Raw genomic sequence first — 27,337 nt, 5'->3', positions numbered from 1 at the left:
AGAATAGGTATGGTCTCTGTGTATACCTTTGTTCTTTTGCAGTACAGCTTTTAAAATACAATCAAAGTGTGCTTTGCATGTGTTTATTGTGAAAATTGTAAAAATGGGTAATATTATTGAACAATACAGAGCTAGCATGCATTATTATATAGTACTACCATATCCATATGCATACAACAAATTAGTATTCAGAGAGCTTCGAGAAAGATGAAGTAGAAAACAAATAGAATTGGATAATTACAATTTTTGTATTTTTATTAATTTTTGTAAGTGAGGAAATGACAGAGGTAGGATAATTAGAGTCTCTGAAGAGAAGAAGACTAGTCATATTTGAAGTACATACTACACATACGTACTCACTACCTTCCAACTTTATATGCATTGTTGTTTTAAGTTAAATTGTTTTGCATTTGTGAAAAACAATTAGTTCTGCAGATATACTCTACATAAAAATGGTGAAATTAGAATTTAAAATGCGTGTGGAGCTCTTTGTTCCCGGTTAAAATATAATAGAGGAATTAAATTTTTACTAGTCCTATTAACGATGATTTTATACCTGTGTAACGCATGCAAACTTATACGATTATTAGCGAATAACACACCTCTCTTTAAATTATAAAGCTATTAATGTGATATTAGTTAAAGATGAAGTGGGCTCGCATGAACCTTCTAAGTTCTAACCATGACCCAGCAAACCCTGAAATTAATCCAGACCACGCTTCATGATTATTTGTTTTTTCACTTTCATTATACTAAACTGTTTTGTAATTATGCAAAGTACTTTGAATATTCATTTCGAAGATGGAACTAATTAAAAGTAAGCTATGCTCCGACAGGCCCCAATATAAAGTGAATTACATGGCAAAAGTTAAATTATAATTATATTCCTATTCGAGTAGTGCTATGTGTCCCAAATTTATACCCCAAATTTTTATACCAAATGATTTGAAATATATGTGGCAGGTTTTGATTTGGGGGCGCATATTTATGTACGCATGGTCCATATTATTATTAGGAAATTTACAAGTTACAAGCTTGACACATTAGCATTTGGGTAAAATTTGGGGAAAATATTTGGGTATTTAGCATTTTCCTATTCCTAATTATAATTACTCAGTTATTCCTAATTAAACGCCACAACTAGTTCCTTGTTTCATGGCAAAAGTTAATTTATCTCCCAAGTTAATAATTATATTATAATAATCACTATATTTAATTAGCAATGATTAACCTTCATCAAACATTTGGATAAACTTGTCAATCCTTGCGGCAAAAGGTTCCAAAGTGTATCTATAATAATGTGATTACTGATTATTACATTGAAGTTAATTAAGTAAAGCTAATTTGTTAACTCTAATCTCTTTTGGGTTTTAGATAGACATTTAATTCAAGGCATTCAGAAGGGGAGGGTCATCGCCATCGGGTCACTTTGGGATCGGGGCCCGATTCATGAACCTAAAATCGATCCCCCAAACCCCTCCTGATCCTCGAACGGGGATTATTTTACTCCCCGATTCTCGCCCCAAACGGGAATCGGTGATCCTCACGGAAATTCGGGGAATTTCTTTAATTTTTACGTTTAATAAAAATTAAATTGTAAATGATATTTTTCAATAAAAATTCACATAATAAATCATAATATATAGATTTTCTTTAAAATTTAATATTAATTTTTAACATTAATTTGAATTAATATTTATTTATAATATCAATAATAAACAAAAATAATATTATTATAATGAAATAATACCACGATAAATAAACTTAAATCATTTAGGAGATAATAAATTATAAATAATAATATATTGTATATATTTCAATATTTATTTGAAGTATTTATATATATATAATATTATTTTTATTTAAAATTCGATTCTGGGTCGGGGATCGGAGTAGGGAGACACTAATCCCCGACCCTGTCTCGATTCCAAATTTTTTACATATATCTCTCCGATCCCCACCCCGTACTTAAAAAAATCCTCGATTCCCCGCCCCGAACGGGGTGGGATCGGATCGGGATCAGGCGGGGCGGAGCAGGGGCAAATACCCATCCCTAGCTTGGATTTCAGATGTGTAACTGGGTTTCTCTTAAAAAAATTAGCCTCAAGAAACCTGGCAATACTGAATATTCTTTCATTTTATAAATCGCAAGCAGGGATTTAAATTTTCATACAGATGACATTTTAGTGAATGTAGAAAATAGACTCTTTACTCAGATTTCTTCCGAATAGCAAGATTGTTTCGTTTCATCTTTTTAAAACAAAATCGTGATGTTCACCGTGAAATCTTAATCTCATCTGTATGTAAGAAAATTTGCATCTCAAAGATTCATAACTTTGTAATTCGACTGCGAGTCAAATATATACGTGGAAGAGCAAGGGGATCAGAATTCATCGTCCTTCAGGGATACAATGTATAATACATTGTAGCATTGGTATACATGATACAAGCTTAATAATTTGCTTTGGCTCGCTTAGTGTTTTATGACATTTTTTATTAAAATTGAAGAGAACACTAGTTAGATCTTTCTGCAGCAGGGTTTCAAGCCACAGCAATTGTTCCCCTGCAATTTCAAATGAATTACATTTCCCTCGATGTGTCTTGCAGCTACTGAAGCTCTTAAACTTGAAGACCATGCATGGTACAATGTTTCTGCATCTTGTTCTGAAAACCCATTTTCACTGAGATCCAGCTTTTGCAACTGCTTTGCCCCGCTAATGGCTCTTGACAGCTCTTCAATAAATTTAGATTTCATGTTAGAAGAATCCTTTTGGGAAAAACTCATGCGACTACCATGAATACCAGATCCTGAAGGTTTAGTCCTGACATCATCATCTTCGCTGTCAGCAACTTCAAGCTGATCCTCGGGGTCAACTGCACATAAATCTTCTGAAGCACCATCAGCATCATCACAGGCAGATGCTTTAACCGGGGAATTGGAAGAACTAAGATCTGCATGCAAGGAATTTAAACTACCATGGAAATTAAGCGACAAACTATTAACTTCATTGGAACATGTATTTGCAGTCAGGTTGAGCTCTTCAAGAGAACAATTTTCTGTTAGGGCTTCCAATATCCTTAGCAGACTATGTACTCCAAGTTGACATTTTTTCAATCCCAAAACTCTTAGGCAACAATGAGGATTTTTCAACAATGACGCCAATGCATTTCCACCCTATATTCAACCTTTAGTCAGACTAATAAAATTGCTAAAGAAAAAACATGAGATTTTTTTCATTAAGCAGCACAGTCAAGTGGTGCAAGGGCTGTGATCTGAACCTGAGACTTCACACAAAATGAAGCTAGGATCCTGAGAATTCACGCACAGTGAACCTCAAAAGACAAGTATAGCATTAAATAGAGGATTTCATTGACAAACCTCTTGTGTGATGGGGTTTCCTTCAAGATTTAGTTCAATAACTCCGCTGATCAAAGAGATTTCAGCATTTATTCTGAATAGATATTGAGATGTCAGGCCACAAGATGATAGATCAAGCTTCACCGGTTCTCGAGTTCCGCTAGATAAGGACTCCATTAGGAGTAATGCTCCATCCTGCATTAATCAACACTTAAAATTTTACCTTACCAAAATAACTGACTATTGCAGTGAACAAAAAATGACAAGTTAACTAAATCTAAAAAGAAGCCACTCACAGTTCCAATGCTAGTGCCCTGAAGCATCAATTCTGACAAGCATGAAGTTTTGGCAAGTTGGCAGATGCCATTTACAACCGCCTTGTTTAGCTTTAAGCCATTCAGGTTTAATTCCGCAAATCTGTGAGCACCAAAAACTGGTAAGCCGGTATGTGCGTCAACTATCTTTAATCCCAAATTCACTCTTCTGAGAAAAACAATTGCTCCCATGAAATAGAAAAACATACACACCTATCTAAAGTAGCAAGCTTGGCCAAGAGATTCACTATGGAATTTCCAGATATGGAATTGTTGTATCCTGTTCAAGAAAGTATTAGCATAAATCTCCCCTTCAACCAGAAAGAAATAAAGAACTATAATGTTCACTTCTATTTACCTAGAGAAAGTTGTACTAATGAAGATCCAGGATCCAGCGAGTCAGCAATCTTTTGAACTGTTCTAGATGTGATAGAACAACTCCCTATGTTCAAGCCATAAAGTGCTACAAAACAAAGATTCACTAGCTGTATTACCACAAATGAATCAAATATACACTACCAAATTCTAAAAAGGAATTAGATGGATATCCTGAATGTATTATAAATCTTTTCTTGTCCAACTGAATCTATACAAAATTAAATTCCATATAGCATTTCTTTTCAATCTTCTGATGTTATTGAATGTTTTCAGATAAAAGAAGATAAAAAAAGTTCATACGAAATTTTATTAAATTTACCTTTGCAACTTCTCAAGATGTTTGCAAGGTAGGATGCACAAGAATCAGTCAAACGGTTTCCAGAGATGTTTAAAACTTCCAATCGAGAAAATAGTACAGGGCACTCACATATCTGTTTACGAAGATGCAATAAACATACATGAAACAGTTAAAAAGCTTTGACTCTCCCTCGGGTGGTGTGGGTGTGTGCGGGGAAGATGCTAGTGTTTGGGTAATGGGGGGGACTTGCCCTATTTGACTTCTAAGTTAAAAATACATATCTAATACATTTCTCACGAATATTAATTGCGGACAAAGACCTTGTTCGTTTCTTAGGACCGTGAGGGCTTGAATCCCACTGGTCTTGGTTTTTTGCAAACTGTATTCCCCAGACATTAATGTCTAAGCTTAACCTTCAGCAAGTGCCAAATATCCCTTGTTGCTTAATTGTTAAAGCTCGCGATTTCTCATAAGCTAGTCGTGTGTTCAAAAACCATTAACTTGGCTCATTCCATAATATATGCTCATTCAAATTATATGACAGATATAATATAAATTTGATATATAATTCAATTTAAAAGTTCATTTTTGAATTGTGCTTGACCAGATGGTATATATGTATGTATTATTGTTGCCTTCCTAAGTAGTGGCATGGCAGGGTAGATACAAGATGTAAAAGATATAAAATAGTAAAATACTGAGTGAGAAAGAGAGGATAGGTTGGGAAATTACAGACCTGAAACAAAGCAGTAGGACCGAAATGATTTTGGTGCAAATCCAATATCAGACCACCATATTTTTGGCTAGAAGATGTGAATAATTGCTGAAGTTTCTCCATAGTTTCATTTCCTGGATAGCCAGAGAGATGGATATATGGCACAAGAAAATAATATTGCAAAACAAGACTCAAAAAATTTGAAGGACGGCATCTTGAGTACACTCAACTATCTCAACAGACAATTTATATCCCACAATTAGATTCTACTAAACCTTATGATGTTGACAAAAAAAGAAGAAGAATATTTTAATTCCCCATTATGATGAAATCCATGGAAACAAACAATCATGAATCTCACTTGGACTGTATTTCTGTGAATTTAACAAATATTAAGTAGGTTAGAGTTATAATAGTTATATAGACCTTGTTTTGTACAAATAGATTACTCAGCGATTAACACAAAGATCAGGAACAAAAGGTGCAACTAGAAACAAGTGATCCTTACCCAATAAATTGTGGGAAAGGTCTAGGACTGCAACTGTCTTGTGCAAATGCAAGGCATCTAACAACGGGGCTACTGACATATCTTGCAAGTCACAATCCGAAAGAATGATTTCATCCTCCGAAACCTGATATAAATATAATCTTTGAAACCTCAAATACAATTTGAGGTGTATATGACAGCATAGAAATATATACCATTACACCACTATGAACTAACACAGCTAAAAAAATTCACAAATTTTTTTTAGGATTATTTGATAATAATTGTATCCTCATGTTCCAATATCTTACTGTAAAATATTGTAAAGGAAATAAAAGCAGGTGGTTTCCTGGTTTGATCATATAGTTATTCTCAAGTCAACTACAAGTCATCAATCCTATTCATCACTAACAGTTAAGCCTTGACTGTGCATGTGAGGTACATATTACTAACTCTTAATATAAATCATCTCATAAGATCTATTGTGGAGAAAGAGAAGTATGTTAGACAAGTACTAAACAACCAGATTATTTCCAAATCACTTACCTCTAAACTGTATAGCTTTCTAAGCAGATTTAGGTTGGGAGGCTCAGAAAGCTCCACACAACAGTCGATGTACAGTTTCATTAAACGCTTTGGTACCCAAACTGCAAGCAATGCATGTCAAAGAGTCATACTGATGACAGCAATAATTATAATACATCAGTAAACCAGATCAAGCATTTCTTGAAACTCGCTATTAGATAACACAAAACATTTCTTTGCATGGTTTACCAAATAAATTATCTGCATAACAGTCCAGTGTTCGCCTAAGTGCTGTAAATTAATGATAAATTATCTAATTTCATAATTATTATGATAAAAGGCATTATTCAGCATAGTATTAGATATATAGTTTGAGTCTAGATTGTACTCAAGATTCCTAACCAATGATATAATGTATAAATTCAGGATACATCATCTCCGAGGAAAAATATCTTCTATGTCTTTACTTAAATATCATGTTGATATATATTGAAGCCTAATGTCACCGTTAGTGCAAACATTGCATTTTTAAGTATTCCCTTCAGCGATGAAATTGAGTTAAGATAGGGTTTTTAAGTAAAAGATAGATTTTCATAAAGCTCTTTTGCAAAAATGAAATGCACATCAATTTTTCCGCTTCAGTCCGCAATTATCCTCTATTCACTACCTGTATTCTTCACCATATCTATTTTAATACTTCAGTAACCTGAACTACAATTAAAGGTCAATCAGATTTGTTTAACAAGAGGAGATATGGAATTAAGCATATTTAGCAAAAAAACCTCGTATCAGTGGCTTATAAGATGTCACATAGAGACATGCAGACTAGTGAGAAGAGTGAATAAAAAACTAGTCAAAAGAGGATCTTGGATTAGTCCTTTTAAAAAGTCCATCTAGACCTTAATAGTTTCTTGAGTGCCCATGTCAAATACTCCTTTGATACTTATTTATGGATATATAGTCCAAAGATATATTTGTTTCCACTTCCAAGATCGATACTTTTGGTAAAGTTTCCAAGGAATGAATTGATTATTCAAAACAATTCTAATTCAAGCTTAAAATTGTCCAAGAAACCCAAAAGAGCCTCTACAGACTCTCTGTTTTTTTTAATTTATATAATTGAGAATATTTATTCTTATTACTTGCATCAAAAAATTGGACTCAAGTGGTGGAAGCAGTAGCAGAGGTCAAACCTGCTATTATTATTTAGGATTTATGCTTCTTTATTTCTGTCTACTTGATAGTATAATTATGAAAATTAGTATCTTCAATGCGCTACTGCAAAAAATTCCGCCTAATGTCTGTCTGCAGATTTGAGCAGCTTCGGAGTTATCTAAAATTCTAATTTAGCTTTTCCACAACAAAAACTCATACAAACTTAACTTCCAACATGGCTCTCATGTAGGCTTCCAACTTAATTTACTTCTTTAGGTTAGGTAATGCAGCGTAACCCTAATATATCAATCTATGTTCAAAAGAAGGAAAAGGAAACAATATTGAAGATTTCCTCATCACTTCTCATTACAGTTTAGGATTTTACTCTATTGCAGGCAAGTTTTCTAATTCATGTATCAAGTTCAACTGAAGTTCTGAGTTTCATATTTGTAAGAGCTTAGTTTGTAATTCACAATCTGAAGTCTTTATCTACTCAGAAGGGAGTCCTTTCTCTGATTATGTATTTGTTTTTAAACTAAAACGTAACAGGATTCAACTTATATATGCAACACATCAATATATGCAACTGTAGCTTAATTCAAGTGTTTCAAATGTATTCGTCTTTCATGCTGGAATTTTGTAAATTTAGGTGAAATTATCATCACCCCACCCACACATATGAAAAATGCAGTGACATTGATGTTAGAGGTGATCAGCTTTAAGCAATCTAAAAATATAGGAGTGGATGGAAAGGAGAAAGACATCAGTACAGGTCATGATAGATATCAGGTGGACTCAGGATCAGAAGTCAGAACACATACCATCAACAGAAACATCAACCCATCCTTTTCCCAGAAAGTAATCCTTGAAAGTTTCAGTTGATTCTAATGAGTCAAGAACTTTGCTGCTACACTTCAGGTGTTGAATAATAGGTAAAAGACCTAAAAAGTGCATTCAATTGGTAAGCAGGTATAAATGCTTATACTGACTGTTGATAATAAATCCAGAGAAACACTGTGCATATAAAGTATAAACATTCAACAAACATATATTTTTATTCAATTCTAAACACAATTATATAAACTGGGTGTTGATCTCAGTAAAAGAACACAATTCCAGTAATAGAACCTACAAGTGATGATATTTAGATCAAGGTTATACACACTGTCACCAGATTTCTCTGGCCCAGTGTTCCCCACTATTTATCCCTGCATAAGTTAATTCAGAGTCCTAGTTCCTATAGTAAATATCGGCATAGTTTTCAAACGCTAAAAGCACATCACTGCCTTAAAAGGCCATAGCTTAAACCAAATTAGAAGCTTCAATACTATGTTTTGAGTTATTTTCGCGAGGAATCCCAAAACAACATTTATCTTGCATGGTAACATCAACCTGAAGCTTACAAGCTTAATATTCAGCCTGTTTAACTGTGAAGGAAACTCAAACGAAAACTTAATGATTTCTTCAACATATCTTAAGAAATAGCATTATTTCTCAACTTGTTTCACCATATATATGATGCTGTGACAATAAAGAGCACTTTTTTTAAGAAAGAGAAGTTTTATTTTAATTTTCTTTGCTAACAAATGGATCGAATGTTTAACTATTACGTGTTGGGTTGAGGTTATAATTTAAAATCAATGGAGCATTTGGATTCCTTTCAAACCAATTACTAATATACCTTGAAGGTTTAGCCTAGTGGTCAGGCAATCCTTTTCCATGACATAGGTCTTGGTTTCAATTTCTCACTCTCCCTCCCTTACCAAAAAAATACGTACCTAAAAAAACAAAACTCAAATTAAGTTGCTGAAACATCTGATTAAGTTTTAAAATTACGGAGGCAATGTTTGCAACGAAACTTGAAAATTATGAAGATGGAGTTTTCAGAATTTTGCAATTGCCTTCTACAGCAAAGAGAATCCACGTGGAAAATGTTTTGTACACCAATAGTAAGAAATTTTTTATCACATCCGTGGAAGAAAAATCTCAACTGTTAATCAAATCAAAACAAAGGTCTTAGGAAAAATAGAAAAAAGGAACATGAAAGAGTAATTACCCTTCAACCTTTTCTGCTTTGGGAGCTGTAGAAAATACAGGCATGCCATGTCAACCTTTAATGCTGCTATGCTAACTTTATCACCAATCATACAAGAGCTCAGCTCCAGGGTTACAAATACTTCCTCAATTTTGAATGTCACATGTTTCTGAATTTAACAAAAAAAATGGAAAATAAAGTTGCAGAAACAATATTAGAGGATCACAATTCACAAAAGTAGGATGCTCATGCATAACGATGGAAACCCATTGGCCATGCATTTCAAGCATCAAAATGTATTGCACTGTTATTTTATCAGGCTATCTTTGTGCACATGACAACTTCCTCTATTACAGATCCTATGACCAAAATCAAGTATTTTCTGCATCATTCCCTTTAAAAGCAAAAACAGTAGCTTTCTATGCAAATCTTTTAATATTTTTGTTTGGATTTGGAACCATCAAAGGCGTAGTCTCACAGAATCTACAGGTTCAGATTCTTTCTCCATTCCATGAATCATGTGTAAAGTTGTAAATGGTATGGGTTTAATTTGGCTCGCAGATGTGTCGCAAAACCTGATTTGTGGACATTTGAATAGCAGTGATATGATATTACAGGCACATTGTGAAGCAGTGAAGCTTGAAGTTGTGCTTCTAACTATAGTAGTGTAACCCTATTTGCATATTTCTACAAACTGGACCATGGTTGTGGAACTTGACTTTATATATGAACACAAACATACATCCATATATACAATATGAAGTAAAGAAAATTCAAATATGAGTTTGATAACATTGATGCCTGATCTAAAAGAAACTTACACAATTATTATCATCACAGATATGTTGGCCGAGATTGGAGGTACTGTGATTCTGAAACAGACCTTCACAGTCATTAACCCTGCATTTGGCAGAAGATGAATGGACATTAGATGCAGTAAAGACTTCGTTTGAGCCTGATGATCTAACATCTTTTGCATCTTGGTCAGCATGCTTTAAACTCCTTGTTTTGTAGGAACTAGAGGTTCCTTCATGATTAATTGGAGTATTAGCACTGATCACACAGTGTGAAGCAACCGGTGACACATCCTGCCAAACATTAAAATCATAATCTTAGTAACAAAATCTTATTATAAATGCGGCTATAAATACTTTATTAATCCGAAAACTCAATACCTGTAATCCATGACTAGTAATATTATGTGTACGGTCAACTGCAATTAATCAAAATAAGAAAGTCAGTCCTGTTTCACTACTGCAATCAATAAAAAAATAAAGTTGATAGAGATTCACCTTCATCGGAAGTGGCAACATCTTCCGCTGGACTAATATGAAACCTTCCGCTGGAATGCGGTACCTCATTATTTTCACTCTCATCGTCAGAAAGGATTACTCGTGCACGTTTACGGCTAATTGCCTGACTACTGCTAGGTCTGGAATTGCTTCTGGAAGAAACTTCAGTTTGCTCTATACAGGTGGCAGGTTTGTTTATGCGACGAGGCTTCAATCTAGATGCACTTTCAGTAGGATGCAGAATTGAAACTGAAGGTACATCGTCCAGTACATCTTCGCCATTGGGACAAGGTTTAGATTTACTGAAGCTTAATTTACTTATTTCAGGTGAGCTGATGTTAGATTGACTATTTGGAAGTTCATCACCTCCCTCTGTTTCAGTTTCTGAGCAGCAATCCTCCTTCAGGATTTGTGGCTCAAGCTCTTCAGTTTGTGAATCCTTTAATTGGTCTAACAATGATTTTAATCTCCTAAACAATATTACAAGTCAAAAACTAAGAAACTTCATACGCACATGCATAGTAATAAAAATGGGAGGGAAGATAAAACAGTCATCAGATCTACATTATAATAAACTGATTATGCGAATGGAAAAAGAGAATAACAACCTTTCCGTCAAGCAAAATTACCACAATTGACAACACCCAACATACTGAAAAATAGTATGGTGTGGAATGTTCTTACTTACCTAGCCTCATCAATGTTGTCAAATCTTATCATATTGCTATAATGCATATTCTCTAGTGCAGACAGCTGTGCAGAAGGAAGTTTGGCTTCACAAGCTATTCTGAAACATAAAGTATCATCATTAGCATATAAATACAGACCACTCAGATAAATTACTGCAGATCACTGACTAAATTGAGTATAGCTCAAAATTAAGTGTCCAGTTCATTTGATGAATAAAACTCTACGTCACTTCCTGTTTACTTTTCCATACTAAATTACCAACAAATTATTGTTGTAGTATATCTGTTAACAAAACGACTCCCAACAGTTAATTCCTATACAGAGGAAACAGAGTGTGCGAGTTGAGCTGCAAGTGTTATTGTAGTCACCCAAAGCTAACTCCATAATCTATTGTTAAAACAGCAGTAAAAAAAGTAATCACATTATTATGATCCTCTTATATCACTCATCAGTTTTAATAATTAAGGCCACTGTTCCGCCATAAAACATTCTCGGTCACAAGGAAAAAGGATTCAACTCACGCATAACCCTCTTCAAATGCATCTAAAGCGCCTGCCCAGTCACCAGTTGAATCCAGAACATCTCCAATATTAATCTTTGCTAATGCTTGTCCCTGAAATCATTGATATTTTTAGGATAAGATCTTGCCAAGTTCACAATATAGGTTGATGATATAAAATCAATATACCATAGTTTTTAGGAATTCAAATAGCACCAAATCAATTCCGTGAATATTATTATGATTACATGTGCAGTTCATGCATTTATATAAATTCTCATCTCTATTCTTAATATGCCTTCAACTCATCAAGGAAATTTATTTAGCTTAAACATAGAACTAACCTCCAAATTACCAATGGTCTTATATGTTTTCCAACTCTTTGTGTACCATTTGAGGGCTTTGTCAAAAATTCTGAGGTTCTGATATGATTCTCCAATAATCAAGAAAGAATCACCTAACTTCTCTTGGTCATAAAGTTTATTTGCTATTTGCTTCTTCCTTTTAGCAAACCCTTTAAGCTGAATACAGAATTTAACATACAAAGTCAATTACAACTGAACAGTGAATACTAGATATGACTTGTTTCAAATTAAAAACATAACATTTTTCGGTAAAACATGTTGACATGCAGGAAACAAGTAGGTTTGCAGCGTATATTCAAAATCATTGGCATTTCAAACACGATGTTTACATAATGGCAAAAATTCTTATCAGATGTCCATACCTAGGTTACACTACACGTGTATGTAATTTTTTGCAACAAATTGGACACTGGTATAAACAATGTACGAAAACTCTGCACATAAATGAAAATGTGACATAATATAAGTTTATTCCTTGACAGATATTATTACTCTTTTACATGATTGTTATGCTAGGAATATAATTAAATCAGCCCCCGAAAATCAACTTAGGGTAGCTGTTTAGCAGTGTTGAGAGAGAATAGGGTGAAAGAAATAGTTAGCATTATATGTACATAACTATATACCATCAGTGGGCCCTCTTTCTGCATTAATAATGTATGGTAATATGTATTAATTATTCAAGGTGTGGGAAGAAACACTATAATCCAAAATTTTCATTGTGAAGGTTTACACCGACTGTAAGGGTTTTTTTTTACCCTAATTGCGCCTAATTTTAACAAACATCTAAGCTACCAAAGAATAGTAATCACATCACATATCCAGAAAATCAAATTAGATATGAGATCATGTGAATTTAGTTTTCGCTGTTACATAACCCACTTGTGTATTCTACAGAGACTCAAAACAAAAACAACCCTGGCCAGACAAACGGAATTTAAATCTGATAATTAAACACACAATCATCTTTTCACCAGGTTTTACGTTTAACAATGTACTCATGATATTCTTTGATAGACAGAATACTACCGCGCTTCTGAAATCGTTTGGTGGTACAAGGGCTTTATATAATGTAGTCATGAATAAGAACAAGAGTACAAAATTTGTGGGTATAGCCTCTACTAATTAATCATGAGCTCCGTGTAATTCAGACCATTTCCAAGCACGCCTCGGTTCCTTGTCACTTTTACAAGAGAAAAGCACTGTAAAATGACCAAATCATTCTGGTTTTGTAGTCATAACAAGTTCATGGATAACATTTGAAACAACGATAGTGGGGAAATATCATCAAAATCTTTTCTATGATACAAAGCTATTATATACTATAACAATGAAGATATTGGGATACAAAAAGAACAATGTAGAGGGAGTATGTTAAATGTACCTCCCGCCATGCCCAGATTGTGCGTGATTTTTCAATAAGGAAATTAACTGATGTTTCTTGCTGCAGGAGATGTTTTCGCTCACTAGATGTACCAATAGCCATTTCCATGTTACGCGACAGCTTCTTGAGATTTCTCTCTTCTTTTTTCAATTCATCCATTTCCTTAATGGCTAGTTTTGCAGTTTTAAAATTCTCATTGATATGATTAACCAATTCATCTTCATCTTCCATTGATCGTGCAAGATCAAGAGCCTTTTTATAACAAGAGACTGCCTCATCATATTTTTGGACCCTATAATGCAATTCACCGAGATTAATGTACCCTTTTGCCTCTCCTTGCCGATGCTGTATCCTATTACAAATGTGAATATCCTCTGTAATATGTTTTAGAGCTTCACTCCACTTCCTCAGATCCATGTAGACATTCCCAAGGTTGGAATGAAGCCTAGCTCGTGCATCATCTAGACGAGCAACCTCTTCCTCATTGCAGATCTGTAATCCTCTAGTAAGAAATTTTTGTGCTTCTTCTAAATTATCAAGATCCTTCTGTAGCAACCCAATGTTATTATGGGCATCAATATATTCCTTTAAGAAATTCAACTTGTTAGGTGGGTTCTCCTTGATAGATTTAGCAAGATTCATTGCAGAATAGTAATATTTTTTGGCATTCTGAATTGAATAATAGTCATCCTCTGATTTTAGAAACATCTCATGGTAAGTCCTGGCCAGTTGGGTGCTGGCTCTCTCTTGCTCAACAAGATCTCCGTTGTCTTTGGCAAGTTCTAAATGTTTTTTCTATCACACGAAAGAGAAAATTTTTAAAAAGAATATCCACAGATAGAAAAAAAACATTCAAGAAAGCACAATTATCCTAATACAATTATTTATCACACACACACACACACTCTTATATAGAAACACGTAGACGGTAGAACACACAGGGCTTATCGATTTAATGGGAAAAGGTATGAGATCATATAATCTTCACAAACTATGACTTAGGTTCTACAGCATATTGTTATGACTTATGACAGTACAGATTCATATAAAAACTAAATTACTGTCAAATCTATCTTGCTTCCATTCTCCAAGTCCCGAAGATAACATTTCGATCATTTTTCTTTAACTTGTCATACTTAATTATAAAAGAATTGCTCAATATCAGACCTAAGTTCCAATTCAACCCGAAAGAGTCATCAACAAATAGTAACATCAACCTCAGCAATCAGCATCAGTTTCCCCCTAAGACATCAATCCAATAAATCAATATTCTTAATTCTGCTCATCTTAAACTCGCTGTTTGTCTCTAATCCCATTACTAAACCACATAAAAAAACAAATCATTATCCATCATCAAGTAAAATTATCTGACACGTAAGCCTCTACTAAAGCAAACATACATCAAACCTCTACTAAATTATCGAGATAAAAAAACTATCAGTCTATTGAATTTCTACTGTATACAAACATTTCAGTTCAAATCAGTTTGTTCAAATGTACATCAATAGCTGACATGATTTATAATAGTTCTGTAAATAAATAATCCATACAAATCATTAATTGAGATCACTAATTTATCGAGTATTAAATTACACAGGTTTCAGCTCAAATAAATCATAGCACCATTCAAATATACATCAACAGCTGAAAGGCATAACAACAATAATAAAGTAAATACATAATTCAAACAAAATCATTTTATCTAGATCATTAATATATCGGGATCACACTAATTTATCGAGGCTATTACTTCACCAAGTATTAACTCCCACACATTTTCAGTTCAACTGAATTTTTAGCACCATTCGAATATACATCAATAGCTGGCGTGATCGAGATCACTAATTAATCAAATTTTAATTTGCACACATTTCAGTCAAATGAGTCATAGCACCATTCAAATTTACATCAATAGCTGACATGGATAATAACAATAATAATAAACTAAAAATCAATCCTTATTAATTTACCGAGATCACTAATTTATCGAGGTTATCATTTTATCATACTAATTTATCGAGATTATACTTTATGGAGTGTTAGTTTATCGATAGACCTGATAAACAAGTGCATCCTTATAATGCAGAAGGCGGAGATAAAGTTCACGGATAGTTTGACAAGTAGGAAGAAGCTGCTTGTCGATTTTTAATTTGCACACATTTCATTTCAAATATAGTACATCAATAGCTGACTTGGATAATAACAAAATAAAAGTTAATCCTTATTAATTTATCGAGGTTATCACTTTATCGAGATGACTAATTTATCGAGGTTATCACTTTATCGAGTATTAATTAACCTGATAAACGAGAGCATCCGTATAATGGAGAAGGCGGAGATAGAGTTCACCGAGAGTCTGACAAGTAGGAAGAAGCTGCTTCTCCTTTAAAAACTTAGTGGAAACATCGTAATCGATACGAAGCCATTTCAAAGCCTCAACATATTCGCCTTTGTTTTTATGAATATCGCCGATCACATTCGCCCATTTAGCTTGTTCGGCACGGTTGCCGTCTTGTGTTGCGGTCCGATACTCTCTTTTGGCTTCGATTAGATCGTCTTTTGGTTTCGGCATTTTGAGAGTTTTAGGGTTTGGTTGATTTGGGGGCTTTTTTAGTTTTGTGCCCTTTTTTTTGTGAAAAAATGAAAATGTTGAATTTCCCGCCTAAAGTGTTAAAGTTAAGGCGGTGAGCTTTTGTTTTGTGGGGCTATAAATCAAGCTGAGCTGCGGGGCTCAAATTCGTTTATCTGGGTTCGGTTCGATTTTGAACACAAATTTGAGTTTGTTTAGTTAATTGAGTCTAGCTCAGATGTGTTGAACTTGATTTTGATTAAATTCAGTTGAGATTTGAAAACCCGAGTCAATTCAAATGCAAACTCATTAAATTGATTATAAAATTTATATTAATTTTTATAAATTGAAAATAAAATATATTTTTTAGTATTAATTTTTAAAAAGTAGAAATCGAATTCAGAATTCAGAACCAACCATCAACTGATATGATATCTCGACATAGTGGTGTATTGATACTATGAGCTCATGAAATATTCAATTTCGCTCGTTTAAACTCGTGACAATATATATAGATGATATTATGAGCTCATGAAATATTCGATTCCGCTCGTTTAAACTCGCGACAAGTATAGAAGTAATTCCCTTATTAAAATTAAATAACTTTCTTACACTGGTGTGCTACGAAGTGCAACCTGTTACCTGTATGGACCCGAGAAAATTACTGACAACAGGATTATAAGTTGTCTGCATTTTAAGACTTTTTGCAAAATATGTTTTCCTGCTAAAATGAGATTATAAGGAACATAAGAACTTTGCAATAGTGGCTGTGAAGGCAAATACACACACTAATGTTATCAAAAGCAAACAGTAAGGGAGGGGGCGGATTCTAACAAGTTTCATAAAAGGATATTTGCAATTGGACTCCTCTCTGAAAGTCCGGGAAAATACACAAAAAATGTGTGGTTAAATTAAAATAATTACAGTGGTAAACGATGTGAATTAAATTGTATAGGCCTATAACTAACACTGCTCACATACAAATTCTAAAAAGAATCAAATAACCAAAACAAGGAATCAGTTCAGTTTACAAAAATAGCTTAGCACCAGAACAAGGCACTGACATATTCTGTATTAAATTATCTAATGTCTCGGAACAACTTTTTGAGTTATAGTTGTAGCTCAACTATGCACTATGACTACTGTTGGGAGTGATTTTTGAATCACATATACATTCTGGGTATGGATTTTGGTAGAAGGGTTCTTCGAACCTCAATCTTGCTCGCCCTTTGAGTCCAGGAGGAGGGCCCGCTCTTTTTCTGGGAGCTCCACGCCTGAAATTGTGGTTGGTTAGAATTTAGAAACATTTATAGTAAAGTACTCAGTATAATCGTGGTCTTTAAGGCCATGAAATAGCCAGGATATTTACTTTTTCTCACTTAAAATACACTCATGCTGCACTTAGATTGCAAAAGAGGCATTTAATTATGAGTAAAACAAAGTATAAGATGGAAAAGTTAAGAGCCTGACGTAATGATAAAGAGCAACTTAAAGGGGAGATTGACTACACTAATAAAGATCTCTATTCACTACTCATACTTCTACAATTCTCAACAAATTTAGTTTTGAAGTGCAACTATAAATCAGTATTAATCATCATGTCACAAAATATGTTATGATGTTTTACTATAATGCAATTTTCAGATTCCAAGACTAACTTAAACTTTAAAGGATTTTTTTCACCAACTTGTTACATAGTTGTTACTCGTGTTTAATAATTTTTTTAATTGCTACATAAAAGAGTAGAACACTTGGTGCACCTCCCTACAGTACAGCACCTTGTTACATTTCTTTTATTTATGTATTTCATACAAGCTACAGCAGAAACAACGAACTCCACCGAACAGTTAGAAATTTACCTGTTTTTATGCATCTTAATTACAAGGCGCGACAATGACGAGCTGCCATTAAGCAGTCCATTATCCATTTTATCAAAAATGTCAACCAGACCTCTCCTGCAATTCATGCATGCAGAAGCCAATCAAGTTCTATACAGAGTATTACTTAAATTCAATTTGCTTGTGCAGAATCAAATCAAATTATCTGTAGCATGATTATAGGAACAAGACAACTACCGTTCCTTGTAACTAATTTATGCTTGGCACACTTGCCACTATTTTTTTAAGATAAACAAGAGGTTTTACTTAATGAAACAGGACTTCAGACGGATAATGGTGCTTGGAATCGACTATATTTGAAAAAACAGTTTTTTAACGCAATGAAGTAGAGCAAAATGATATTATTTAAAGTTTCTAGGATATTTGAAGTTAAATTGTAACACATAACCTCTATCTTTTACATACCTATCAGGTGTAATTGTTGTTCTGTGTCCTAGGAACCTTCGATGCCCCTCAACAGTTCTTGCCATGTTACCCGAATGCGATGGAATGAAAATGTCACTCTCTATTGAAATTATGTAATCAAGAGCTGCAGTTTGAGAGGCATGATTTGCTAGTTCTTTCAGCTCTTCCTCGGTGGCAAGTGATTCCTGCCAACAATTTACACTCAACTCAGTAGACTAGATTACTTGGGACCATTAAAGTAATATTGAAATATAAAAATATTTGCAAAAGATGGTGAACTTCAGCAAACCTTTAAAACAACATTCGGAAAGCGAGACGTAAGCTCTTTAAGGTGAGTGCTACCACCATAAATTTCCCCAGCGGCAATGTATATTAATGTAGATGATGTATAACCAAGAGCTTGTAGAAATATGCCAACCTCTTTAGGAGTCAGAGGACAAAATCCTCCAATTCTTTGCTCTGTTGAATTTATCTTCTTCATCTTCCAATGGCTGGTATTTTCCCTACGAAATTATGCTAAAAAATTACACAAATCCATTGACTTCAGAGGATTGCGCACGCACTATGCAAATGTTTACAATGGATTGGTTGAAGTCCATCACAATGACATACAAGGCACGGTAAATATACAGAACATTCTTAAAAAAATCCTACGTAGTTTAAAATTGATCATGCTGTAACTATCCAATAATCAGCTTATGCTTCACATAGTATTTCCACCATCTAAATCAGTTGTGGAAGACAGGTAAAAACAAAGTTTTTTCTGCCCCACAAACATAGAAAATTGCTTTTAACTCAGATTCTTTAGGAAAACTTTAGCTGGAAGGACTGCTACTTTGACATTTGTAACCAGACACATGTAATCTATGAATATATTTAGATTAAGAGAATATAAAGTATGAGTGTCAGTCCAACAAATTTTACCTCATTACTCTCAGCTCTTCGGATTCAGCATCGGTAAGACCACGGGTACATCCAGTAAAAGATAACATGTCTTTTTCATATCTGAGGTGAAGAGCAATATATCTTTCTGCATGCAATCTCAGCCGCTCAACTAGCTTCTGTGGTGTCACCGTCATGTATGCTCAGAACCTAAGTTAACAGGAATCCCCATAGGAGACCTCTTAAAAGTATCCTTTCAACTATCACAACTCACACATGATCCAACAGATATAAGAACTAATCTTTAATATTTAAATTTTTAAGATTCCAGAATGTATCATAGCTTGTCAAACATCCTACAACATCAGTTATCTTAAAATAACTACTTGTACTTCACTCACACTTAAGCTATCAAACTGAAAAGTACTACTTCCGTAGCCGGAAAATATGTATGGCACACAGCTAGCGACCTAGCCTTCATGGCATAAGGTGCATGAGATGGGGGAAGGAGTCGTACTTGATGGGACTGATTTTGCCTTTATATTAATGCATATAACTATATTATCTTCTTAATCGTTAAAATCACTTTGGTTATTTAGCGGAAAAAAAATCACTTTGGTTAGGTTCGTGCCTGGCCTTGTGGCTCGCGCCTAAGCTCCAAAAGAGACTTTGTACCTCATATTTAAATGAGACTGGATATAAGCAATGCATATTTTGTAGAATTAGTCAAAAGTCTAACCTTCCCTAGATTCTCGATAGGAGGTGTGAAGCGAAGAGCATGATAAAGTGCCCTACATCTCAACCTCTGGATATCAAGAGGAAGATCATTGTTGGCAAGCCGAGCATCTGATTTCGGAACATGTACTACCTGCACAAAATGTATAAGAAACTACATGTAGAACCCAAATTTTGAACTTGGTCAGATAATAAGCTAAAGCTACAAGTGCAAGTTCTGTTTTGTTGATATAATTGTACTCTAGATGTATAAGCATGGTGTAGGGCACTTGGCTGCAATGTAAAAGCCAAATAGCCCCTCTAAAAGTCCCAGATTCACTTACCTGTCGCATTTGGATTTTTAATAATACTAACATGCAAATATATATATATATATATATAAATGAAAATTCATTTCCTTTAAAACAAGTCAACTTATATTTTTTCCGTAAACTAGTGAGATGTTAATTATTTATCCACATATTTATATTCATTTGTTGTGACATAATTTTTTCCCACTTCTAAGATGACATTTTAAATGTGTCCCTCTAACATGGATATCTGGTGGTAACATACCTGGTGGTCCTTCCATATTTGGCTCATCTCCTCAAAGTATCCCATTCCAGACCAGGAGGTGAAGTGCTTTCTGGCATGAGGGACAGAAACAAGTTCCCCAGGTAGCTCCTTCACAATCCTAACATCTCCTTGTAAGCTTCTGATAAAGTGAAGCTCGTCAAATACATCAGAGAATTTACTGCAACAGAGAGGATAATAAGTGTAAGTGGAGCAGACAAATGGTGAATAAAAAATATGTTGCATGAATAAGTTTTGATGCAAGTACTGTACCATGCATCATATGCAACAAAAGTAACGGACTTATACATTGTACCACGCATTATCATATTTAAAGAATGATGTACGAATTTGTACCAACCTAGAGTATACATATTATGAAACAAAGAGAGGGAGTATAAGATATTACTAGGGCAATAGAAACAACCTTTTGTCCTTCCAGAATGAGCGCTTATCCAGCTGTGGAATTACTAAGGTTGCGTTCATTATGTGTGCAATAGCCACCATATCGGATATCTGTACGCGAAACAAAGTTTTTAATATATAAGTTAGTAAAACCATTTGAAAAAGATTAATTATTTGTACTGATATAGCTTAAAGTTTTAGTTCCAAAAGGATTACACTATCCAAGCAAAACAAGTTGCCACTTAAATTACAAAATTAGAGGAACATTTTTAAATTCACATTAATACCTGACTTATTAAAAAAATTAAAAAATAAGTAACAAAATTTGGTAAAATAACTTACTGCAGTATGTGAGTATGTTATGCAAGAACTAAAATGTGGTACTGAAGAGTTCCAATCTATCTTGGAGTTCAAATTAAAATCATTCTTCTATTATTGTGGACAATGGACCAGTTGCTCTTGAAACCCTAGTTGTGTTTGCTTGATGTGATTTTATCTATAAAATAAACATTTATGGTCTTTTAAACAAGAAATTGAAATGATCCTTACGTCAAGAACAAGAAGAAAGGGAAGAGCGTGTCCAATCGTGTAAGAAAAAAATATTAGTGGCTGAAATATCCAAGCCCTTCTATAAGACCATAACTTCATTTTAGCTACTGTCTTCTATGGGCTAGTTAGCAATCATTACTAATGAAACAAAATAGAAATTTCAAGTGTTACTAAATTTTAAAAAATATATAATAATAGTTCAATACACATCATGAGATTATAGAGGACTAGGTAGCAGATTAAGGTACTGCTGCACAAATCTAGTAGTTCATGCGTTTTGTTGCAACTTGCAACATACAAGAAACGGAGGACAGAAAGCAACAAGATAGATTAAGTATCTTGCTTCGCTTCTGTAAGTAGAAAAACAACAGCACAACAGTCTACTAGTCTACAACTGCTATGGGTGTGGGTCACAAAGACAGCCTAGTGAAAAGAAACTTGGTCGAGATAGAACACAAGGCGGGGCTTCAATAAAGCATAGCTGCATAGCTACTCCATGTAGGCCATGTAAGATTCATATTCATAGAATCATAGACTATGATTCATAGTACTATATAAATAACATGCAAAAACTAGTAGACTCCGACTATCAGGAAATTCTCTGAAAACATGTACTCAATCTTAAGTTTTCTATATCACACAAACTACAAGCTAAAAAATCGATATGCTTAATTAGTAAGAAAAACATGCTATGGTTTAACAGGTGAAATTCCAAAGAAATGTATTACAGTCTCTGACACAACGAGAATAGCAGTTACAAGAAAAACTTTTATAAAAAACACTGATATAATATAAACGGATTGAATACACGTAAAATAACACAGAGGAATGGGAATATAATACTTACACCAGTACGCATTTGATTCAGTCCTCCATTACTTCTTACAGTTATGTAATGATCCCATCCCAGTGCAGCTGATTTTGGAAAATGGACATTGGAAAAAAAAGAGAGAGTGAGAGCATGCACACTTAAAAGAAGTCATGGACTGAAGGTCTTATGTTACTAAAATCCAATATTACCAATATAGGCTAGTATAGGAAAGACCGACAAAACTGAAAATGCTAATCCAAGGACATTTTCATGTTCAATCAGTGCTATCAGATGTACCTTAAGTATGCACTACATAGTCTTAAATTTAAATTACAAGAAACAACAAAATCACTCTAAATGATAAGACTGAACCTTTATATTTTGTTGTTGGCTTGACGCATTGATGTAAACCATGGCTGGAGAGAGCTCCCTGGATTTGTTCATCTGACAGTTGTAACTGCTGTGCCATGTAGCATTTATATCAGGTAGAATGTCTAAAACAGCTTTTTACAGTACAGCTAAAAGTTCAACTTCACATTTTAATTTTGCAGAGTGACAATTCCAAGTTGTCACGTGTTAATATGAAACAACACATATTTTGTGCACAATAATTCAGATGAGATTATAAGAAATCAAAATAATGAATGCACGGAGTTTGTGTTTTATATTAACCATTTCGCATACTTCTGAAAATATTAAATATTCCAAGTTGTCGTATGTTCAGACGATCTTATTTATTCCTTAACGGAACAATGGTTTATATCTCAGCACAATGACCCGTTTCAATTCCCCAACTAACTTCTTTATACAGCTATATCTCGGTATTTCAGATACTAGCATTTTAAGTAACCACTCTAGCAAGTGGCTATTTAAGCTCCGTGGTGGCTACTTGAAGAGATTAACAAAATTTATAAGTGGTGTATGTAGCTCGCTTAGTGTACTATAAATTCAGTTGATCAGTTGTATTATTTCCGAAACATAATACCTACTTAAACAAAGCAATCGGCATAGTGAATTGACAGATAATCAAGTCCAAGTGTCCAACACACTAAAAAACAAACCAATAACACATAACATGATCAATAAGAATGTTTATACAAATTTTCCGCTATTCAGTAATTATCGAGTCTTACAAGTTACAAACACATAAACGCCACGCTTCGAAAACTATTACAAATATATAAAAAAAAACTATATAACAAACAATTATTCCCCTAATCTTAGCTTAATTTGGCAAAACACTACCTATCTCGACAATTTATTCATTTATCGAATATTCATTTATCGAGAAATAAGTGTAGGTAAAACAGACCTGGCGAGATTGAGAATTTTCACTGGGAAAAGGCTTGTGTTGATCATCAATATCCAATATATCTTTACTGTAATAAATGAAAATGAAGATAGAGAAAGCAAAAAGGATAATTGTGTATAGAGTGATTGTATATGGAGATGGTTTCCTATGTAAGTGTCTTGTAGATTTGAAGTGTAATGAAGAAGAAGTAGAGCTTCTGCTTGTCGCCGACAACATCTTCCAGTTACATTAGTTCCAGTTTCAGATCTCGTGTTCTGTTTTACTATTGACAACCAAATGTTTTTTTATTTTTCTTTGTAATAAATGTTCGTTGAAAAATTTGGAAAATGCAATAACATGAATGGAAGAGAAGATATGTAAATCTAAAAAAAATAAAATATTAATGAAAAAGAAAGTAATAAATCAGAAATCAATAAAATGATACGATATCATAAAATAGTGGAAAACTAGAAGTAATTATAGACACAGGCTAAATGTATGCCGATATTTCAATGAAATAGTGATGACTACTCCCTATAAAATTATAAAAAAATAAATAAATATCCTTGTGGTCTCGCACAATCGAGACATCATAATCATGTAGTTGTATTTTTTTATTAGAAAAATGAGATTATATTTAAAAATATAAGATTTTAGAGAAGGCTAAAAAATTATGTTTTCTCGCATGACATGATGGGTAATCTTATGGTAAATAAGAATAGTTTAGAAATCTTATTCTTACTAAATCGCACTTCTAAATCGTCGAATTTATCTAGCTAATTTATGCACAAATTACTATTTCAATTCAATTTTCACATGTCAGTTGATAGTGGGGATGGATGTAATCATGTAACCAGTAAATAGCAGAAATAAATATAATATACAAGAATTTTCTGCTCGACGACAGTTTAAATTTTTTTATTAAACATAATTTTTTAAGGATTATGAAAAATTGATTTTCAAATAATCTATATAAACTTAAAAGCTACTATTACCCGTATAAGATTTACCCATAAAATTTACCCATGATCCATGACCCATTTTACTTTTTTACACATAAAACTTTATATTATGCACATATCCATGGATATTTCACATTTAAATTCATTATAACCCTTTTTAGAAACTAACTTAAATACACTTAACCCACTTCCTGATTGTAGCAACTAAATGGTATGTTTGAATTTTTTTGAATTTATTTATCTCCACTGCATCACTTCAGCCTCCTCTAATCTTCTCATTTGGTCCATGCTCCGTTGATTTGCTGTTAATCATGGATCCACGCTCTCATTCAACCTCTGCAAAGATTTCACTTATAGGTTTGTTTTCATTATGCAGTCATGTTAATCATTATGCACGTTAATTGTTATCTGATTTGTTTGGTTTGTGTCTTTATCCACAGGTTTGAAACGTTTGATTCGTAGCCGAGATTCATCAAACGGGGACGCAAATCAATCTTCTGTGTTGCAGCCTATCCCAAGTTTGAATGTTCCTGACTCAACGGGTATATGTATCTTTCTTTGTCTTTATGGTCGTATATAGTTTTGAATCTAAATCATGTTTTTATATTCGTTTCATGAACTTAGTTGTGAAGCGTAGAAATATTTGTGTTGACCAAGAAAATCTTAGTCCCGGTGTTACAGTTTCAAATCAACAGACATCGGGTTCTGTAGTATCGTCTGGTATGTTTTTCATATCATACATATCTTATTTGTTATATAAATAAATTCTGAAACCCATGTGTAACATACGCATTTTATAGTGGGAAATAGGTCTCCTTTACAGCCATTAGCAAGTAAGACAAATGTTTTGCGTGATTCCCCCCAGAAACCTTCTAACTTTGTTGTTGATGTTTCTTCTAATAGAAGCAGTAGAGCTTCCTTCACAGATATGTGTAGTTTGTCTACAAATGTTTTGTGCTGATGTTCAGTCTCTGTACCAATGTTCCTTGCAGATGTATGATGTATTGTATAATTTTATTGTTTGTGATATTTGTTGATTGCTAGATTTGAAACGTATGAGCAAATGTGTGGGATTGAGACATGTTGGTGGATCAAACAACACTCGTTGCAGTGTATCAATTTCACCTATTTCAGGTATTACACTTGAAGAAAATAACACTCCAACTGCCAAGAACATGGAAGGAGCTGCTGCATTGTCAGATATTACCAATGCGTCGGGTATGTTATATTAGAACTTGATAGTGAAAGTTAGGATTTTGTATGTTCTGTTACCTTTGCTATATGTTTAACATTACATTGTGTTATTGGTTGCAGCCGTTGCAGCCGTGAAACGTAGAATACGTGGTCGCAATATTGAGAAGATTTTTTCAAGCCCCATGTGTATGTTGTCTTTTAATAATTCTTTTGTGAATAAGTTGTTATTATTTCCAATATCATAATTGCCCCTAATCATTTTATTCCATTACTAACGATGTATATTAAGAACTCTGTATTTTATTTTATTTTTGTTCAACAATCTTATTTTTTTGGAATTACAGGTGTAGAAAATAACAGTGTAGCAGCGAAGAACACAAAACCATCTTCCACGCCTTCAGATATGAACAGTACCATGTGTGCGTTACCTATTAACTTAATTCTCTAAATTGTAAGATTTTATGCCTATTTTAATGGGAAAACAATTAATTTGGAGTGTTGTATTTTGTTGTAGATAAGAAATGTAGAGTACGTGGTCCTAATATTGAGAAGATGTATACAAATGTCATGCATATGTTTTTTTGAGAATATGTTATTTTGGGAATTTTTTTAAAACTTTACAGAATGTAATTTATTAATCCCACTTTCTTCAACAAAGAAGATGTATACTCATTTATTTGTTTACTATGCAGTTGTGAAACGTAAAGGACATGGTATGTCCTCTGTGAATAACGGTGTCGCATCTTCAAACTCTAATCCCATCTTCGAACATGGGCGAATGAGCCAAACTGGGACGTCTCATTTACGTAAAAGTTGTCATAATCCCCATGAATCAAAGTTAAGAAACAGTAAAGGAAATAATAAATGTCAAGCATCTCCTGAGAAGAGGAACTTGATTTCAGATTTTGAAAATATGGTTGAAACTGATAATTCAGAGTCCGGTGATTCAGATGTTGGAATTGATGACATGTATCATGATGACCTTGATGGTGTGATATTAAATCATAATTTTTGGCGTGGATATATGGATCTTGGTCCTCCGTCAAAGTTGTGCAATAAATGTGGTGCTACTATGTGGAACGAAGAGCGTAATAATAAATCATGTCCGCGTAAAGAGCCCACATTTTCTATGTGTTGTCGGAATGGTCAGATACATTTTCCAAAAGAAAGGCCGCCACCAGAACCACTAGCTTCTTTGTTACTTGGTGGTGAGAAATCGAGGCATTTTAAACAGTACATAAGAGTGTACAACTGCATGTTCCAATTCACTTCCACCGATGGTAAAATTGATAACTCAATTAATAGAGTTAGCTCTCCATATTGTTTTTGCTTACAAGGTCAAAACTATCATTTGGTTGGGAGTTTAGTACCGCTAGATGGATCTTCACCCAATTTTTGCCAGCTCTACATATACGACACGCAGAATGAGGTTGAGAATGGAATCAATACAATGGGAGGTGCTTCTGACAATGTTGATCCAAATATTGTCGAGGAACTTTTAGGTATGTTAGACAAGAACAATGAGTTACTCAAAGCTTTTCGCATGGCTCGGAATCGGTTTGAAAATGAAGATCTGGATGAGTTTAAGT

The 27,337-nt window shown here is 33.8% G+C and overlaps 2 protein-coding genes across 3 annotated transcripts; both read right to left on the bottom strand.

Annotated features, from left to right (window-relative positions):
- Positions 1–2,310: 2,310 nt before the first annotated feature.
- On the bottom strand, positions 2,311–16,244 carry LOC141672965 (protein TONSOKU). The gene is made up of 19 exons (XM_074479665.1): positions 15,795–16,244; positions 13,496–14,290; positions 12,091–12,267; positions 11,769–11,860; positions 11,246–11,344; positions 10,558–11,027; positions 10,441–10,478; positions 10,087–10,353; positions 9,287–9,434; positions 8,052–8,171; positions 6,097–6,197; positions 5,572–5,695; positions 5,085–5,197; positions 4,370–4,481; positions 4,031–4,135; positions 3,886–3,952; positions 3,655–3,775; positions 3,380–3,553; positions 2,311–3,175 (listed from the first exon to the last, which is right to left on the bottom strand). Exons 1-19 carry the CDS (start codon positions 16,065–16,067, stop codon positions 2,519–2,521), a joined length of 4,053 nt encoding a protein of 1,350 aa, XP_074335766.1. The 5' UTR covers positions 16,068–16,244; the 3' UTR covers positions 2,311–2,518.
- A 692-nt stretch (positions 16,245–16,936) lies between these two features.
- Positions 16,937–23,957, bottom strand: LOC141672019 (O-fucosyltransferase 38). 2 transcript variants are annotated; one of them, XM_074478505.1, is made up of 11 exons: positions 23,614–23,957; positions 22,674–22,758; positions 22,338–22,405; positions 20,964–21,052; positions 20,540–20,717; positions 19,989–20,117; positions 19,292–19,428; positions 18,657–18,870; positions 18,368–18,552; positions 17,924–18,019; positions 16,937–17,338 (listed from the first exon to the last, which is right to left on the bottom strand). In XM_074478505.1, exons 1-11 carry the CDS (start codon positions 23,827–23,829, stop codon positions 17,191–17,193), a joined length of 1,545 nt encoding a protein of 514 aa, XP_074334606.1. In that variant the 5' UTR covers positions 23,830–23,957; the 3' UTR covers positions 16,937–17,190. The 2 variants fall into 2 exon arrangements, with proteins under 2 accessions (XP_074334606.1, XP_074334605.1); XM_074478504.1 differs by having other exon boundaries at positions 22,674–22,761; positions 23,614–23,956.
- Positions 23,958–27,337: the final 3,380 nt, after the last annotated feature.

The sequence above is a fragment of the Apium graveolens genome, chromosome 7 (genome assembly GCF_009905375.1).
Source record: "Apium graveolens cultivar Ventura chromosome 7, ASM990537v1, whole genome shotgun sequence".
NCBI classification, from domain to species: Eukaryota; Viridiplantae; Streptophyta; class Magnoliopsida; order Apiales; family Apiaceae; genus Apium; species Apium graveolens.
Note: the sequence above shows the minus strand (reverse complement) of the source record. Positions and strands in the feature narration are given on the sequence as shown.